A 19,186-nucleotide genomic window follows, 5' to 3' on the forward strand; every position below is an offset into this window, starting at 1 on the left:
TTCCAGATTCTTAGGCTAAATGTTAGTCATATTTATCTATTGCTTGACCATAACTACAGTTTTGTCATTTTTCATTAGCCATTTAAGCCTGGCTTGTGGGCTTTAGAAGGGAAGATTGATTTATTTTATTGTAAAATCCTAATCTCAGAGTTTCTCCCTGTTTGCGATTTTTCTCAATTTCAATCTCTAACTTTCGTTGTTTAACTAGCCGTCAGAATAATCTCTTATTCTGGTCCGGCATCAGATTGTTACTAGAGGGACCGAGTCACAGCCGCTTAGTTGGCAATAAACAAATAGAGGGTAAGGAGAAGCAATGAGAGGGCCAGATAGAATCACAGCTAGTACCTTTGGATAGAATCACAGTCGTTACAACTAGGGGTAAGTCGAAACAGCTGTAAGTCATAGTTTTGAGACCATTTTGCAGAAGAGAGTTGAATGTTTGTAAGGTTGAAGACAAAGTAAAAAAGGTTCAAGGCTTTAGATGGAACAAACGGTCCAGATGAGGCCATCGTTAATGTAACAACTTCTAGAAGATCTGAAGACTCTGTTTTATTTTTGTTATATTTTCCTTTTAATAGTGATGATGTGTCAAGTGTTCAGTGGCAGTAAGTTTTTAATAGTGACGAGCTGGCCACTTTGTGATAAGCTCTAGTTAGTTACTGATTCCCTCATAACTAGAGATATGCTACCTGTTTTCATTTATGCAAAATATTCAGTAAAATCCTCAATTTCCCTCTCTACTATTATGGAGGCTACCTCTCCTCGAATTGAGGTTATCTCTCTTTTTTTGGATTATTACAAATTGGTATCTATTGTTCCTATCTATCTACCCAGTACAATGGCTGATGGTACAAGGATAAATCATTTACAAGAAGGATTAAACTCGCTCAAGAAATCCAGTGAGTCTCAGTTTGGTACAATCTAGTCTCAATTCAAGAATATTGAATCTGAGATGTCTGCATTCAGGCATCATTCCGAAGTAGTGACCCAGTAGCTTGCTCTTCTGACAATGGAGCTACAAAAGAAACAGAACAATGGATTAGGTAGTGAATCAATTAGTAACCCAGAACAAGCATTAATCCCAACAAACAATGAGGTACAAACAAGATCAATTAGTTTGAATTTTCCTGTATTTACTGAAGACGATCCTAATGGGTGGCTTTATAAGGTAAAACAATTTTTTACCTTTCATAACACTTCACCACTGCACAAATTATGTTTGGTCTCCTTTCACATGGAAGGCAATGCCTTCACCTGGTTTTAGGACTTGGAGGAATCAGGCAGCTTAGGTAGTTGGGATGCCTTTGTGAAGACATTGAGATTGTGAGGTTTGGGCCTAACTGTTAGGATGACCTGATGGAGGCAATTACATTGTTGAAGCAAATTTGGTCTGTGGAGAACTATAAAACCAAGTTTGAAGACTTATCAAATAGGCTTAGAGGGCTATCGGATCATTACAAACTAAGTTGATTTTTAAGCGGCTTGAAAGACGAGATTAGACTTTCTGTGCAAATGTTTAATCCACACAACTTGTTAACTGTCTACAACTTGGCAAAAACTCAAGAGGAGCATATCGCTCTCTCTAAAAGGGGAACCAGATGGCCCCCCAACCATTCCCTTAACCCTGACCCAGCCATCCTGAAAACACCCTTAAAAAACCTAGACTACCAAAAAAATCCTTCAAAGAACCTCATACCCATACAGAAAGTAAACCAAAGCCAAATGAAAGAAAGACATGATAAAGGCCTTTGTTATTTTTGTGATTCTAATTGGAGCCTGGGTCACAAGTGCTTAAAGCCCAAGCCGTACCTCATTGAGGAAATATTTGAGGCAGCATAGGAAGGAGAGGTTTCAGTAGGTGAAACTGGAGGTGGTGAGTTGGAGCACAACTAGGAAGGCTTAGCACTAGATCTAGACATTCTAAACAACAACCCAGAAATCTCATTACATGCTATGTTTGGGTCCTCTAACCCAAAAACCATGAGAGTAGTAGCTAACATTGGTGCTATGAAAGTGTTGGCTCTTATTGACATAGGAAGTACACGCAACTTCCTTAACCCCGGGGTGTTGAACAAGATTAGACTCCGGGTGGATAGGACTACTAAGTTCCAAGTAAAAGTGGCGAACGGTGACAGGGACAAAAATTAATTTTGACAGGGACAAAAATTTTAGCAGAAAGTTCTGGAGAGAACTCTTCAAGTTACAAGGGGCACAGCTGGCCTTCAACTCAGTGTATCACCCCCAAACCAATGGCCAATCAAAGGTCGTCAACAAGGCCTTAGAGAATTATCTCCATTCCTTCACAAGGGATAGGCCCCGAGATTGGTCAAGCTGGATTCCTTTGGTTGAATGGTGGTACAATACCACCAAACATGCATCTACCCAGATTACTTCCTTTGAGGCCCTCTATGGGTATCCCCATCCCAAACTCCTAAGCTACCAAACAAGATCTACACAAGTTGAAGCGGTGGACTCAGTTCTACGTTCAAGGGAGAAAATCATGCTATTACTCAAGGAAAACTTATTGAAAGCACAAGAGAGGATGCGAAAATATGCTGACCTAAAACGAAAGGAGAGAACTTTGGAGGTAGGCGACTGGGTCTTTATGAGATTGCAACCCTATCAGTAGTAGTCGGTGGCTTAAAGGAGAAACGCAAAGCTCTCCCCTCGTTTTTACGGTCCCTTCCAGGTGACCCACTGTGTCGGATCTGTGGCCTACAGGGTTTATCTGTAGGACTCCACCCAAATACACCCGGTGTTCCATGTAAACTTACAGAAAAAGAAACTGGGAAGGGATGTACAACCCATTTTGCAGCTACCCTTGATGGATAAGCTTGGGGTAGTGAAGCCGGATCACGTGGCGGTGCTCAAAAGAAGGGTACGAAAGAAAGGAAATTTACCGTTGGTAAAGGTGCTTGTACAATGGCACGGCCAAGAGAAGGAGGATTCAACCTGGGAGGCTTTTTGGAAGATGAAAAACATCTACCCAGACCTTGTGGGCAATGTGTTTTGAGGAGGGAGGCTTTGTCACAGTTCTGAGACCATTCTACAGAAGAGAGTCGAATGTCTGCAAGGTTGAAGACAAAGTAAAAAAGGTTTAAGGCTTTAGATGGAACAGACGGTCTACATGAGGCCAATGTTGATGTAACAAATTTTAGAAGATTAGATGGTTGTTTTATTTCTATTGTATTTTCCTTTTAATAGTGATGATGTGTCAAGTGTTTAGTGGTAGTAACTTTTTAATAGTGACGAGCTAGTCAGTCTGTAATAATCTCTAGTTAGTTACGGATTTCCTTATAATCAGGAATATGCTACCTGTTTTCATTTATGCAAAATATTCAATAAAATCACCAATTTTTCAGGCTACCTCTCCTCGAATCGAGGTTATCTCACTTTATTTGGATTATTACACTGTAGTTGAGACAGCTTGAAAATATGGACGGAATCACTCAATTTTGGGTAAGGATGGAATCACACAAATTGTGCGCAATTGCAGTTCACCGCCTTATGCGCGCCTCATCATAAGTCTCTCAGTGTCCAGTTGAAACTCCTCACAAAGCACCTCCACATTTTGACAGGCCACCCTCTCCTGGTAGTACGCATGGCTTCCACGAATCAATGTGTCATCTGCTGTCCATTTTTGCTAGCTAGGAGCTTCGTGCTTCTTTTCCTTGGAATTACTCAATTATACTCCATTATCCAACAATGTAGGAGTGGAGATCTCCTCAACGACTACGCCAAACATGAATAGTTGCAATGCATATCCTATTGCTAATGGATTTTCTTTCAAACAAAAAACTGTTAGATTACATTTCATGATTTTTTTATTCTATTTCATGTGCTGTATTAATTAATGTTTATTTTGGGATATTTGTTGGTATCATTTCCTATTCCTTACTATTGTACTCTATAATTTTATTAATGTAATTTGCCTATAAAAGAAAAGAAAAGAAAAGAAAGTGGTCTCTTTTATCTTCTCCCTTCTCTACTCCATACATATAAATGAGCTCAAATTTGTAAAAACAAATGGGTCTTAATTAAAAGAAGTTAATCTCTTTAAAAATCACACTATTGATCATCTTTGAGATTTGACTCTATCTATCTCAACCTGATTGACTGACTCTTATTTTGTCATATTATTCTATAAACCAAAATTAGATTCCACTCCAAATCTTTAAAAAATTGTTTGGATGTGTCCTTATTTTATCAGATTATTCTAAATTATAAGTTGTTTATCCTTTATTTTCTTCTTTATCATCTATAAACTATTTTTCTTTATTAATATAATTATGATCCTTTGATCACTACAATCATTCAAACTGTTGAAAAACAATAATAACTTATCTTCAATCTATTTCATTCTCTTGAAAACCTAAAATTTACAAAATTAACCACTTCGCTTGTGCAAGGTTAATTGAGTAGCTGTTTGGATAGTGAGATGAGATAATGAGATGAGATAGATTTAGATGAAATTTGAAAGTTGAATAAAATATTGTTAGAATATTATTTTTTAATAATAATAATAATAATATTATTATTATTATGTTAGGATTTGAAAAAGTTGAATTATTTATTATATTTTGTGTAAGAATTTAGGAAAGTTGTAATGATGAAATGAGATGATATAAAATGAATTGAGAGTGTTTCTTAATCCAAATGACTCTTTAATTATTTCCAACGACAATGGAAGAGATTCTTTGTGCAAGTCCTACACTATATATATAGTTACAAAATATCCTTAGTTATAACCATGTTAGAAACATTTCATAAGTGAGATACCATATTATAAAGCGTCAGTGAAGTTACACTCTTTAAATTATGTGACCAATATCTTGTCTGTAAAAAAAAAAAAAAAAAAAGCTAAAAGGCTACATGCATCCTTCCAAGTAGTCTCTTAATTTTCTAGTTCGTCGTCGCGTTTTCATAGCTCCACCCAAAAGTAAAAAGAAAAAGTATTCGCAAGTCTATTTATACACCAATCATGCAACTATTTTCACAATACATTTTCACAACAATGTTATAAGATGAGGATATTTTTGTAAAATAATGTTATTTTTATAAGATGTTTTATAAAAATACCCTTCATTTAAAATATAGTTGTGTAAAGTGTTGTGAAAATATTGTAAGCCGTCTTCTCCAGTTCTCTTTCAGGTGAAACAACACAACCCTTCAATCAGCACGCCACCCAAGCTGGCGCCTCCACACTCTGAGGTCGTATCTTAATTCCAGATTGGCGCTGCTTCACAAGAGCCGAGCAAGAAGAGCCACCAATCTCTCTATTGTGGTTTGCTAGCTTGTATTCTATGCATGGATAAAGATACTATGCCCCCTTATATTAATGCAAGCAAAAGCCTTTCCTGTTAACGATAAAGTTATATACGAGTGACCATCCATATGACATCTCTAGCTTACGTTAAGGAAGATGATAAAAAACAAAACAGAAAAAAAAAAAAAGAAAAAAAAAAAAGAAAATGCAAAGACAGAGAAAAAAGTGAGAGAAAGCCTTTTATTTGGGTGAACGTAATCAATCAAGAAGGAGTTCTTAATTATTATAGATCACAAAAATAGAATGAAATATGACAACACTACTACAACATCATTTAAAACATTTAATTGCGAGGTACATGATCTAATAGCAATGACGCTTTATGACAGAAAAGGGAAGGTAGAAAGAAGACATTACACATGATATTAGACATGAAAATGTAAGAGAGCGTGAATGTATGTATGTATGTGTATATATATAAAAGCAACTGAGTTGGTTTCAAGATCTTTTACCATCATCCAATATTAATGGTTTCAAGTCTTGGTTTCTCATACTTTCAAACCCCATTGTTGCGCTGGTCGAAGAGCAACCATTATTGACACCATTGATGCTGAAAGAGTACCGTGCAGGTGGAGTGATGCAGCATTTAGCCTCTTCTGTATAGAGATCAACCTTTCCCCATTGATGCTTTTGATCCATACTTCTCAACCCCTCTAGCTCCATTGCCACTTCCTTCATATTTGGCCTATCCTCTCCTCTTACACTTAAGCACTGCTTTACAAGCTTAGCAACTTCGTTTATCTCATTAATATTACCATCGCTTACAATATGGTTTTCAAGAATTTGATGTAAGCGATCATCTTTTACTGCAGAACTAAAGATTGCTGCCAAATTTCTATCGCTTTCAGGCCTATCAAACGAAAGTGCTTTTTTACCGGTCAATAACTCTGCCACAACAACCCCAAAGCTATAGACATCACTTTTTTTTGTAAGTTGACTGCTATGGAAGTATTCTGGGTCTAAGTACCCCAAAGTTCCCTTCACCAAAGTAGCTAATTGTGTTTGATCATGTGCGACCAATCTTGAAGTTCCAAAGTCAGACACCTTTGCTGAATAGTTATCATCCAAAAGTATATTTGCAGGTTTAACATCCCCGTGTATAATTGGCATGGAAGTTGAAAAATGCAAGTATGCAAGTGCTCCAGCAGTATCTGCAGCTATCTTCAAACGCTTTTTCCATGAGAGTGAGGATGATAAGACTTTGTGATGAATTCATAAACTAGTAATGGCACTTCCATTTCTAGACAGCAACCTAATAGTTTAACCACATTTCTATGGTTAATTTGGGTAAGTACAATCACCTCATTTATGAACTGCTCAATTTGACTCTGATCACAAAGTTTTGATTTTTTAATGGCGACCATTTTATTATCTGGTAAGACTCCTCTATAAACAGTTCCATAGCTTCCTTGACCAAGTACTCTACTCTCATCATAATTGTTTGTAGCTTTTTCAAGTTCTTCCGCACTAAAGATTTTGGCAATCTCCATGGAATTAGTTCTATCATTTGAGAGTTTTTGTTGCAACAACAAGCCACCATTTTGTTCGAAGAATTTCTCTTTTAGCTTGAAAAGTCTTTTTCTCTTTAGTCCACAATATACTGAAGAACCTACCACAAACAATGCTGAGAGGCCAATGCTGATAGCTGACATGTTCAAACATGCATTGTGATCAAAATGCTATTTTTGTTTCCACGACAAATTTGCGAATCAATATTGCAAGTACCGTATATATATTTTATCAAAAAACAAATACCATATATATATATGTTTTATTTGAAGACGACTAGCTCATTCAAGATTTAAGAGTTAAAGCATAGTATTAGTTAATTTCTATCATAGTAGCAGCATATATAGAATTTATATGCACTTACACACACACATGAGAAATATATATATATATATATATATGTATGCATGCACACATGATATATATACACACACATTTGGCGAGTACAATATGGTTGATACTTTGTTAAAAAAAACAAGTAACATAAATTGGAAATGGTTACTTTGAGACTTTTCATTTCTTAAAACCGTAACATTTCAAATGGATTTTTATTATTTTTTATTTCTAAGTAAAAATACGTACACTGTTTGTTGCGTCTTTTCCTGCATCGATCAGCAAATTAAGCAAAAGGTTCTCTAAGACTTTAACAGCGAAAAATTAGGTAGGTATACAAAGTAGATTCTACATCATTATATCTTGAATATTTAATATTGTTGATCAAACTAATCACATGCAAGACTAGTTGGGCCTACTTATAAATGAGTCCATTTCACTTTAATTTATTGTAGATCTTAGAGTTCGCCCAAGAACTCCAAAATTAAAATCCTAATTCGTTAGCTTTTAATATAAAAGACAATAGATATTAAATACTAGAATCATAACAAGAAAAAAAAAAATAGTTGGAGTTTTATATTTATTCTCCGGGATGTCTTAGTTGTATATTGCTCTTTATGATCATATCCTTGCATGCCAACTAGTTTAGGGATCATATTTCAGAAATGAGTAATGCTAAATATAATTATCGAGTATGTTAATCTCGCATATTCTGTTTGAAAAAAATAAGGCTCACTATTAAAAAAATAATACTAGGTACACTCATAGAGTGTGCAAATATTGCGTACTCCCTTTGAAAACGATTTGGGCCTACCATTAAAAAATATTTTTTTCATGTGTCTTAAATTTGTCTACTTTTTTAAAAAATAGTATATGAGATCTGTACATTCTAAAACTGTACAAATCATTATTCATGTTAATGTGGATTCTAGATTTATCTATTTTTTAATAGGAGTGAGCTATATATACCTACATATTTTAGAACTATATAAATATCTTTCTTTCCAAAATATATTTACAACAATTAAAGTTGGTCATTCTTCCTAACAGGCCATTGATACTTACCCCCCCAGGCCGCGGAGAGAGATATTTGTTGAATTGAAAATAACGGAGATATTTGTGAAAGAAAAATTCTATTCATCATTTTCATATCACACACCATACATAATTTTTTTTTATCTTATTAAATATGTGGTGTATGAATAATGAGTAAAATAACTCAATTAATTTAGGAATAATTAAACAAAAAAATTAAAAGTTAAATAATTAAAAATAAGTGCATGTAGTGTATGATGAATAGCAAAACACTTTGCGAAGGTATATATAGAGAATATATATTCCAAAATTGACAACAATATAAATTCAGGGATAAACCATGACAGGGACCTACTACAGGGTCACGAATCTTTCTGTTCATGTAAGAGTAAATCTCAACCATTGACGAAAAATCTTCAACCATATATGCAAATTTAAAGTTAACCACTGTGATTAATATATACCCTAGAAAATGTGTTATATATATATATGAGAGATTTATTCAAGAAATTAAAGAGTTAAAGATTTATAAATATATCTTATAATAATAAATTTGTAAACTGATGTAATTAAATATGATATGACATACTTATTTTATAATAAAATAAATTTTATAATCTAACGTATTATTTCAAGACAAATTAATCAGTTTGTAAGATTTATTTATGAAAAGACCAAACATTTCTATTAGTTTAATTCAATCAACTCATGTGAGTGAACAAATTACCAAGAAAAAAAGAAAAAAAATTATATTACTGTTATTAATAATTGATACGTACCAATTAGTGCAATAATAATGATCTTCGCATGGCTGCCGCTGGCTTTAGGCCGACTGCAACCTGTTCCGTTAATTTTTCCATCGCCTTCGTATCCGTCGCGACAAGTACATGCGAAACTCCCTTCTGTGTTGATGCAGTTTGCTGTAGCATTGCAAGGTTTTCGAACTTGCAGGCACTCATTAATATCTGAAACACATGCAGTATGATCAATTCATGCCCAACAAATAAATTAAACATTAATTGACTTGAATTATTATTTCAATATATCTAAATATTACCCGTACGTATAATTTCTGAAGCCTTTCTAGCTAATTTCTATTCTAATAATAATATTGAATTGCCTCCTAATTTATTTGTCTTGTTAAACAATATATCCCAACAATTCACATATTTAAAAGACCTTACATTTTGTTGCTTTTCTTACCGAAATAATTAACATACTCGATAATTTGAAATTATACATGAATTTTTAAAAGCTTTATACATGAAATTATACATTTTATTACTTGTTTCTTTGGTTTTTCCACTATTTAACTCTTATATCATTCTATATTATTTTTCAATAAACAATTATTTTATATTAATACATTATTCGACTAAGATTGAGGTCTCCTGATTAAGTTCTTGTTCGAAATTCGACAAAGTTTCTATATTTTTTTTTATTATATATTATATGAAAGTTCTCTCAAAATTCATGAGAAGCTTCTATAAGAAACTCGTACGTACGTACCTTGGCAGCCATCATGGAGGTATGGGTTTCCTTCATAACCTTCTTTGCACTTGCAACGATACCCATCAACCCCTTCTGGGGGATTATCACATGCGGTGTTCTGTCCACAAACGTAATCCTGCTTGTTCCGAGCAGTTTTACATTTTTCATTACCGACTGCCCAATCAAGAACCATTGGAGAAGTATCATACATGTCAGCTGGCATTTTTTCAAGATCATCAGAGGAGAATTTGAACTTGTCTTGTTTAGCCACAAAAGCAAAGCTGCATGGATTGAAGTCATAAACATTTGTGTGATTGTAATAGCTATGAGCTTCCAAAGTATAGTTCTTCAATCCTGTTGGGATGTCAACCTGGCAACACCCAATCCCAGAGCAAGATCCATTGACCGCATTTTTAAGACTTTTACACAGAGACATGCAGCCAATGGAGAAGGGTTCATTGTTCCGGTAAGCATTGAGGTAGACGTAAGTGTCGCAGCCGACAGCGACGAACTTGTTTTTGGTGTTGGAAATTGTGAAAGTGGGGGAAGTGAGAGAGGGCTTGTTGTTAAACACAGGCACACCGCTCGAGTTTTGGTAACATTGATGGGCTGTAAACATCAAGATTTCAAGCTCGCCTTGATCAATGGAAATGCTGGTGACTGGAATATTTTCCCACAGTGGTTTGGAATTGCTACAATTGATAAAATAATCATCATTAAGGTAGCAATCTTCAGTAATACCAAATGGATAAGGGATCTCAACATCTCCACACCGAGGGTGCTGACAGTCTGGCTTGGCTAATGAAGCTGCTACTGCTGCTGCTGCCATTTTCGATAACATCACAACAACACATGCCACGTACAAGAGCATCCTACGGAAAGCCATTGCTCCGGCCCTCTTTTCAGAGAATTAAGGGATTCGAGTTGTTTTGTCCCTTGTAAGGCTTCTTGTACATGCTAGTCTTTTAAAAAGATGGAGGCTGCAGCCTAGGAGTGGAACTAATTTTTATGAAGTGTATATTCTAGAAAACGACTCTCAGAAAACTTCACTTCTAGAGGGCTTTTTTTCACATGGAGGCTGAAGCCCCACAAGACACAATTATATTTAAAATCATTACCGATGTATGATTTATTTTCATGATATATTAATCTTTCTAGCTCTTATATTATTGGACTCCCTGTTGATTGAGTAGATCAGTTTAATTTGGATTATTTGTTGCATGTTGGAATGGAACTCGCTAAATGTAAAATACGTATATCATAATAGCTAGGATATATACAAAGAACACGTATCGAGTCCACATCATGCATGTGATCTAACGAGTAATAGGAATTGATGAACTCAAGCAATTAGCTAGCTAGCGTCTGATTTAGTAAGTAATTTGACTAATAAATATCCATATCACACGTACGAACTCTTTTAGATTTGAAATAAATAACAAATATAAAGAAAGAAATAGATTTTAAATAATTTTCAGAATTTAATAAAAATTAAATTTTGAAAGACCTTTTTTTTTTTTTATATATATATATATAAGATAGATTATATAAAAATTAGGATTTGATCCCCAAATATTATTTTTTTTTAACTTGAACTCCCAAGATTTTCTGATTCTACCCGTATGGAAAGGATATAAATATATATTATTTTCAGATTCTGCCCCGTTTTGAATACATAAATATATTATTTATAGAAGACCCAGTCCACTCGACACGATCATTGACTTGAATTTTGTTGCAGTTGGGATATAATAAGAAGAATTTAAATCCGTTTATCTTATTTTATTTAATTATTAATTTTTTTTAAATTTTTAAATAAAATATAATAAAAATTAAAATTTTTTAATTTTAAAAAATAATAATATTATTAAAAAATAATATTTTATTTAATTTTAAATTTTTATCTCAACCTACTACCTAAAACTTATTGGTTGCACAGAAGGGCCGGGCCTGCATGAGCCGTACGCGATCGATGTGGACTCCAGTGAAAAAAGAAGTAAGGTCAATAAATTAATAAAAAAGGGGATATTTACAGTGCTTTAGATAAGCACAATTATATTTATATTCACTAATTACTGGCTATAATTTAATGATCCAATGCATGCAAGAATGTTTAAGCTTAATATTATTTATTTATTTATTTATTTACGTACTCAAAAATCCAATCGTTAATTGAATAATTAACACTACCTTGTAATTCTAATTTTATGTTAATTTCATATATATATGTATATAATTAATTACATTGGAAGATTTTATATTCCCTTTGTATAATAACTCAAACAAGTAATTTGGTTGGTGATGATCAGTACTACGCATATTCCCTTTGTATAATAACTCAAACAAATCATGTCTTCCTATTAATATGCTTGGCGGGTTGCTATCACTTAATTATTTAATTTTGACAATACAATACGTACAACTAAATTTTATTAAGAGTAATAATTTAGTTTGTGATGACACCAACACATCTTGGAGAACAGATCAAAGCAATATGACTTTTCAATTGTGGAATATGATTGAAGTGGAGGCAGCTGGCTTATGATGATCAGATGTCAGCCACCAATTAGATGGTAGAAATTAACTCTTATATATGTTTATTCTAGATCTTGGCAAGTGGATGCTAATTTTAGGCAGCAATAATGATCATCAGCAAATCTATTCATCATTATCTTTCTTATCATCCTCTCATCATTCTATGATGTGGTATTAGATGATTAGATACTATTTATTATATTTTACTTTTGAAACAATCATCTAATACACATTATGATGAGATGATGGAAGGATGATGAGAAAGAGGATGATAAATAGCATTACTCAATGATCATATGTTAATCTTTATATAAAGTACTCTTATATTATTGCATGTTGGAATGAAACTCGCTAAATGTAAAATACGTATATCATAATAGCTAGGATATATAAAGAACACGTATCCCACATCTTGTGATCTAACGAGTAATAGGAATTGATGAATTCAAGCAATTGATGTGTGATATAAAGATGATGATGAGGAGAATAGCTAGCTGGTCGCATGGAGCACCCTAGCAACTTCCTAAAAGCGCACGCCAATACAAACCACAGGTAGAAGGTTTGTATTTGAATTGTTGCTATTTGAATTTGTCGTCCTCGCTAATGTCGGCTTCCTAGCAACTTGCTAAAAGCTCACGCCAATACAAACCACGTACGGGGAAGAAGGGGATATGAAAAAAGCTGCAGGCTAGTAAAAGGTCAATTCGAATTGATTTTAATTAGCTCGAAAGCTAGGAAAACGAAGAAATCACAAGTTTGTAAAAAAAAAATCTATACGAACTTGTTCGATACGTCTGGAATATTGAAAAAGAAGTGATGATGGCTATATTTTTGTTTTTATGTGACGACTCACGACCTTACCGCGTCAACTTTCATATTACTTAATGGCATTAATTTATATATCTCTCTATATATATAAAGAGCCTATGAAACGGAATTTTCTTGTTTTAACAGAAATTTCTTGTTTTAACGGAATATGCTATTTTTTATTAACTTTCCATCCGTTTGTAATAATTACAGAACACAGGGATATAATTGTATTTTCATCTACATTCTATTTATGGCTACTTTTATAGTTTCTGTTGGTTTCTATTCCACTATTAATATCTTTAAATATGCTAATAAAGCAGATTTATTATAATAATAATCATGGATTCAATTTCCAATTTGAAAATACGTTATAATAGGAAAACAGATTTATGTAGATTTGTCTTTTCGTATTTATTATAATAGGAAAGCATTATAATAATTTTCAAATAGCTTATCTTTCAATAGCTTTTAAGATATATATTAGTAATAAAATAATAAGATATATGTATTTTATTTTTATTTTAATAAAATATATTAGTGCTTTGAACTGCGTATACGTGCCTCAAGCACGTAATATCTTACTAGTATATATATATATATGTATTGACTTGGCCATCTGGCCTAATTAAGTTTCGACCAGTACCAATGCATGCATCCGGATCACTAGTGTCGATCACGTCCTATTCTTGTACAATTAAGCTAGACTTTTTATTTTAATATAAACGTCCATTTATAGAGTTTCTTTTCTCAAATAGTAAATATTTCTAATATAATCTAAACTAAATATATATGGAAAGCCTAAGAGTACAAATTAGAAAGATCTCAAAAAACAAAGCACAAGAATGTTACGTACGTTCCTACTCAATGAGAAGTATTAATAAGTAACTAATTATCTTTGATCAGACTAACGGTTTATCACAGGAGACATTTAAATTGTATAAAATACTATTATATACGTTCCTACTCAATGATCAGAAGGTATAATTTTTTATATACTTTCATAAATCTTCTGTTTTTCATAAACACACTAATATGTTTTGTTTTTCATTCTTGCAAAGGAGCTCTCACCAGTTGGAGTGATCATATTAGTATGAATAAAGTGAAAGAAATAAAGCAAAAGATTAAGATTCTAAAAAAGCTACAAGATGAAGAGAGTAGTTATAATTCTGCAGAGATCAAAATAATGCAAAGGGATATTGGGGTCATGCTTGAAAAGGAAGATGTGAAGTGCATGGAAACAAAGAGCTAAAAGGAATGCATTGGGGGACAGAAACACCTAGTTCTTTCATGCATGTGCAAATCAGAGAATAATGAAAAACAACATAAAACAGGTTATGGATGGGCAAGGCAGGGTGTTTAAAAGCCATGAAGAGATTGATGGAGCTTTTAGACTCAAAGTGATAGTAAATAGACTCAAATGAGTGTTGACAGAAATCATATCAGCCAACTGAATTGCTTTCATACCAGGGAGAATAATAACTAATAACATTATGGTTGTATATGAGGTTTTGCATACAATGATGGTGCATAAGAAAGGTAAAAAGGGAAGTATGACAATTAAACTCGATATGTCAAAGGCGTATGATAGAATATAATGACCATTTGTGGAAGTAGCCATGAATAAGTTAGGTTTTTGTAATGAATAAACATATTTGATTATGAAGTGTGTTACTTCTGTATCATATTCAATTTTGATAAATGGTAAGCCAGGGGCTAGAGTTTTTCCTTCTAAGGTTTTAAGATAGGGGATCCTTTATCCCCTATTTATTCATTATGTGTGCTGAAAGTCTGAGTTCTCTGCTTAATAATTCTGATTATAAGGGGGGAAACAAGAGGGGTATCAGTGGTGAGAGGGGGATTAAGGATAAATCACTTGCTATTTACTAATGACTGTGTGCTGTTTGGAAATTATGAACAGTTGGGAAAAAAAATTTCTCTCAAGAGCAGGGAAGGAAATTATGATCAAGGCTGTCCTGCAAGCTATACCATCCTACACTATGAGTGTTTTCAAGTTGCCTAAGAAGCATTGAAAAGAAATTAATGCGATGTTGTCCAAGTTCTGGTGGGGAAACCAACTGAAAGAAAATTGTATACAATGGAGGAGTTGGGAGAAGATGGGTCAGTCAAAACGGAAGGGATGCTTGGGTTTTAGAGATCTAGGAAGCTTTAACTTAGCTTTATTGGCAAAACAAGCTTGGAGAATAATTCAAAACCCTTTGTCCATGGTTGCAATGATTTTCACAAAGAAGCATTTAAAAAATTGCTCACTTTTGGAAGTAAAGCTGGGAAATGCACCCTCTCTAATTTGGAGGAGTGTATGGAGTTCTATTGGGCTGCTAAAGGAGGATCTTAGATGGAGGGTGGGGAATGGAAATAAAATTTAAAATATGGGGTCAAAAGTGGCTGTTAACTCCTTCATCCTTTTGTGTTCAATTCCCCATTTCGAAGTTGAATGGTGATGCAAATGTCAAAAACTTATACATGAGGAAAATAGGGAGTGGAATGAGGGTCTAATTAGATTATTATTCAGGAAGAAAGAGGCTGATTAGATATGCAATATCCCTCTATGTCGAAGGAATGTAGAGGACAAAATGGTATGGGGTCCTTCTAAGAAGGGTTTATTTAGTGTCAAGAGTACCTACTTTCTGGAAGAAGCAAGGGAAAAAGTAGTGCAAAGGGAAACATTAGAAGAGATTGAGATTGACAGTAGGTGGAAAAATATATGGGGGTTGGATATATCTGGAAAGGTGAAAATTTTCTTGAGGAAGGCAGGGAACAATCTGCTAGCTACAAGATGAAACTTGTTTGTTAAAAAGATTGTTGATGAACCAAAGTACCCCATCTATTTACAAGAAGAAGAGTAAGTGATGCATGTATTGTGACATTGCCTTACTGTGAATGATGTATGGACCATGGCTGTAAAGCCAATCCAGAAAAGGAGGGATAGCAGAAGATGATATACTGAAGTTGTGGGAAGAGTTGACAAGAAAGCTCATCAAGACTGAATTGGAAGAAACATCAGCAATCATAAGAAGCTAATTATGGATAAGAAGGAACACATTTTTTTTAAAAATAAGTTTCACAGCCCCTGTAGTGTGATTAGATAAGCAAATGAAAGTTTGGATGAATTTCAATTAGCTAATCAATTTTTAGAGAGACTAGAGAGATCTAACAATACAAACAGGGTGGGGCAACTATGGAGACCACCAGGAGAGAATTGTTTAAAGGTTAATTGGGATGCAACCCTTGATGTTAAGTCAAGGAAGATGGGCATATGTGTTATCATTAGAGATGAAGTAGGGCAGGTAATGGTAGCATGATGTGATCATAGAGGCAATGTGCAGCAACCAGCTATAGTAGAAAGTTTTGCACTTAGAAAAAAAATGGAAATCTGAAGTGATTTCAATTTCAATAGAGTGATACTAGAGGGAGATGCACAGGTTATAGTCAAAGTAGTTAATGATCCAAATGAAGACCTCTCCTACTATGGAAGCATCATCAAAGAAATGGAGGTTTTTTTACAAGCATGGCCTAACTGGAAGGTGTAGTATACACGTAGAAGTATAAATTCTATAGCTCATAACTTAGCTAAAGCAGCCATACATTTAGATGTAGAGAAGGGGTGGATATTTCAACTTGTTTACAGAAAGACAAAAATTGTAATGTAGACACTGTTCTATGAATGAAAGTGGAAAGTTCTTTTTTTTTTTAAAAAAAAAAAAAAAAAACATAATGGTTCATATCTCCTTAGCATACGAGGCAAAAAAATGTTAACAATTGAAATTAAATACATAAATTATATGTTTATTGAAAGTATTTGGATTTATATAATATTTTTATTGAAACCAGTCAATGAATTTATACTTTATATTATTCTATACATGATATTAAATGCTTGAACTGCATTATATACGATTTTTAATATTTTTTTTATTAACATTGAAATAACCAATTCAGAATTATTATGAATCTACCGATTAATTGAATCTATCGTTACCCAATTTCGAACCCTATTCTGATTTTCCGAGCCTTGGGTTGTTTAAGCCTTTTAACCTTAAGATAATAACATAAATACGGATGAAAAGCTTAAATAATGGACCCTGTAGTGTTTGAAGCATATGGGGAATGACTGGGAGTTAATTTTCCTCATTTTACAAGTAACTAATGTGCTCTTAGAAGGAGTTCCTATGGAGCTATGGGAGTCGTCCTTGCCGATCGAGCATTCACATGGACAAAAACTTTGTTTTGAATGATCAATTACATGAAAATTAGTTTGTTGAAATTTCTATATGAAGTCATTATATTTAATTAATATAAAACAGAAAACTAGTCAATTTAGAAATTTATTCATTTTAAAAATAGTTTAACGAAATAGAAAACAATCAAGAAAATTAGTCAATTTAGAAATCAAGATGGAAGAGAGGTAAGAATATTAAGGTGTCATAGGCCAGATGCAGATCTACCATGTAATTGGAGGCTGACATCTGATCATAAGCCTATGATGCATCATGCATGTACGTGTATATATATATATATATATATATATATATATATATATATATTAAGCATGCATCCAATTGCTTATATATGCATGTAATGTGACTTTCAATTATGGATGGTTGATTAATGGTAGGATCATGCATGCAGTAGATAGGGATGGATGTGAAATTAAATTACGACTTTGATCTAGTCCCTAAGATGTGTTAATGCTGTCACAAACTAAATTATTACTCTTAAGAAAATTTAGTTGTACGTATTGTATTGTCAAAATAAAATTAGTGATAGCAATGTCCCGCCAAGCATATTAATAGGAAGACATTAGCGAGGACGATAAATTCAAATAGCAACAATAAAAGTCCTTGCGAAATAGACTATTAGCGAGGAAAAATTAAGTATTTCGTTGCCATTCACCAATTGAGACAATTTTGATGACTAACTAACGACGAAAAATCGTTGCAATTGATTTTTCTCAACAAAAAATTGGCTAATACTATAGTAATTTCATAGTGTGCTGTATGGAATTAGTTTTTAAATTTAATTTGTTCTACCAAGAGCACATGACTTTGACTACCACATATGCGTAGTGGTCACGAACTAAATTACTTGTTAATTTCATGAGTTATTATACAAATGGGATATAAAATCTTCCAATGTAATTAATTATATATATATATATATATATATGAAATTAAAATAAAATTAGAATTTCAAGGAGGCTATGGAACTGTTTATCGAGGTGTCTTACCAGATAACAAAGTTGTTGCCATTAAGAAATAAAAGATTTGTGATTAAAGCCAAATTGAACAATTCATAAATGAGCTAATTGTGCTTACACAAATTAACGATAGAAATGTGGTTAAGATGTTAGGTTGTTGTTTAGTAACAGAAGTTCCATTACTAGTTTATCAATACATCACAAATGGGACTCTTTCTAGTCACATATTCATGATAGAAACCTATCATTCTCACTCTCATGTGAGAAACATTTGAAGATAGCATCAGAAACTGCAGGGGCACTTGCATACTTCCAATCTTCAACTTCGGTGCCGATTTTACACAGGGATGTGAAAACTGCAAATATACTTTTAGATGATAACTATTCAGCAAAAGTGGCTGACTTTGGAACTTCAATTGTGGTCCTTGTTGGATCAAACACAATTATCTACATTGGTGAGTGGGACTTTTGGATATTTAGACCCGTAATACTTTTATAGTAATCAACTTACAGAAAAAAGTAATGTCTACAGCTTTGGTGTTGTTGTGGCAGAGTTATTGACAGGTGAAAACGCACTTTGTTTTGATAGGCCGGAAAAGGATAGAAATTTGGCAATTTACTTAAACTCTGCAGTAAAAGAGGATCAATTGCATCAAATTCTTGACAATCAAATTGTTAATGATGTCAATATTAATGCAATAGATGAAGTTGCTAATATTGCAAAATGGTGCTTAGGTGTAAGAGGGGAGGATAGGCCAACTATGAAGGAAGTGGCAATGGAGCTAGAAGGATTGAGAATTATAGGAAAACATCCATGGGTAAAGGCTAATCTTGATACAGAGGAGACTGAAAACTTGCTTGTGCCACCTACACACTTGTTCAACATTGATGTCTACAATGGTTCTTATGCAAAAATAGACTAGAGGGTAACA

The 19,186-nt window shown here is 33.5% G+C and overlaps 1 protein-coding gene and 1 pseudogene across 1 annotated transcript; one reads left to right on the top strand and one right to left on the bottom strand.

Moving 5' to 3' along the window:
- Window positions 1–5,092: 5,092 nt before the first annotated feature.
- On the bottom strand, window positions 5,093–10,580 carry LOC109010811 (annotated as a pseudogene).
- A 5,050-nt stretch (window positions 10,581–15,630) lies between these two features.
- Window positions 15,631–19,177, top strand: LOC109010827 (wall-associated receptor kinase 5-like). Its single transcript, XM_018991745.2, has 3 exons — window positions 15,631–15,786; window positions 18,532–18,709; window positions 18,807–19,177. The coding sequence occupies exons 1-3, from the start codon at window positions 15,631–15,633 to the stop codon at window positions 19,175–19,177; spliced, it is 705 nt and encodes a 234-aa protein (XP_018847290.2).
- The last annotated feature ends 9 nt before the right edge of the window (window positions 19,178–19,186 follow it).

Source organism: Juglans regia, chromosome 13, assembly GCF_001411555.2.
Source record: "Juglans regia cultivar Chandler chromosome 13, Walnut 2.0, whole genome shotgun sequence".
Taxonomy (NCBI): Eukaryota; Viridiplantae; Streptophyta; class Magnoliopsida; order Fagales; family Juglandaceae; genus Juglans; species Juglans regia.

Bases quoted from the DNA above. Each gene is read 5' to 3' on its own strand.
- LOC109010827 (XM_018991745.2), top strand. From the start codon at position 15,631: ATGGTATGGGGTCCTTCTAAGAAGGGTTTATTTAGTGTCAAGAGTACC. The intron at 15,787-18,531 runs GTGAAAATTTTC...AAACATTTGAAG, and splicing joins GGTTGGATATATCTGGAAAG to ATAGCATCAGAAACTGCAGG. The intron at 18,710-18,806 runs GTGAGTGGGACT...TTGTTGTGGCAG, and splicing joins AAACACAATTATCTACATTG to AGTTATTGACAGGTGAAAAC.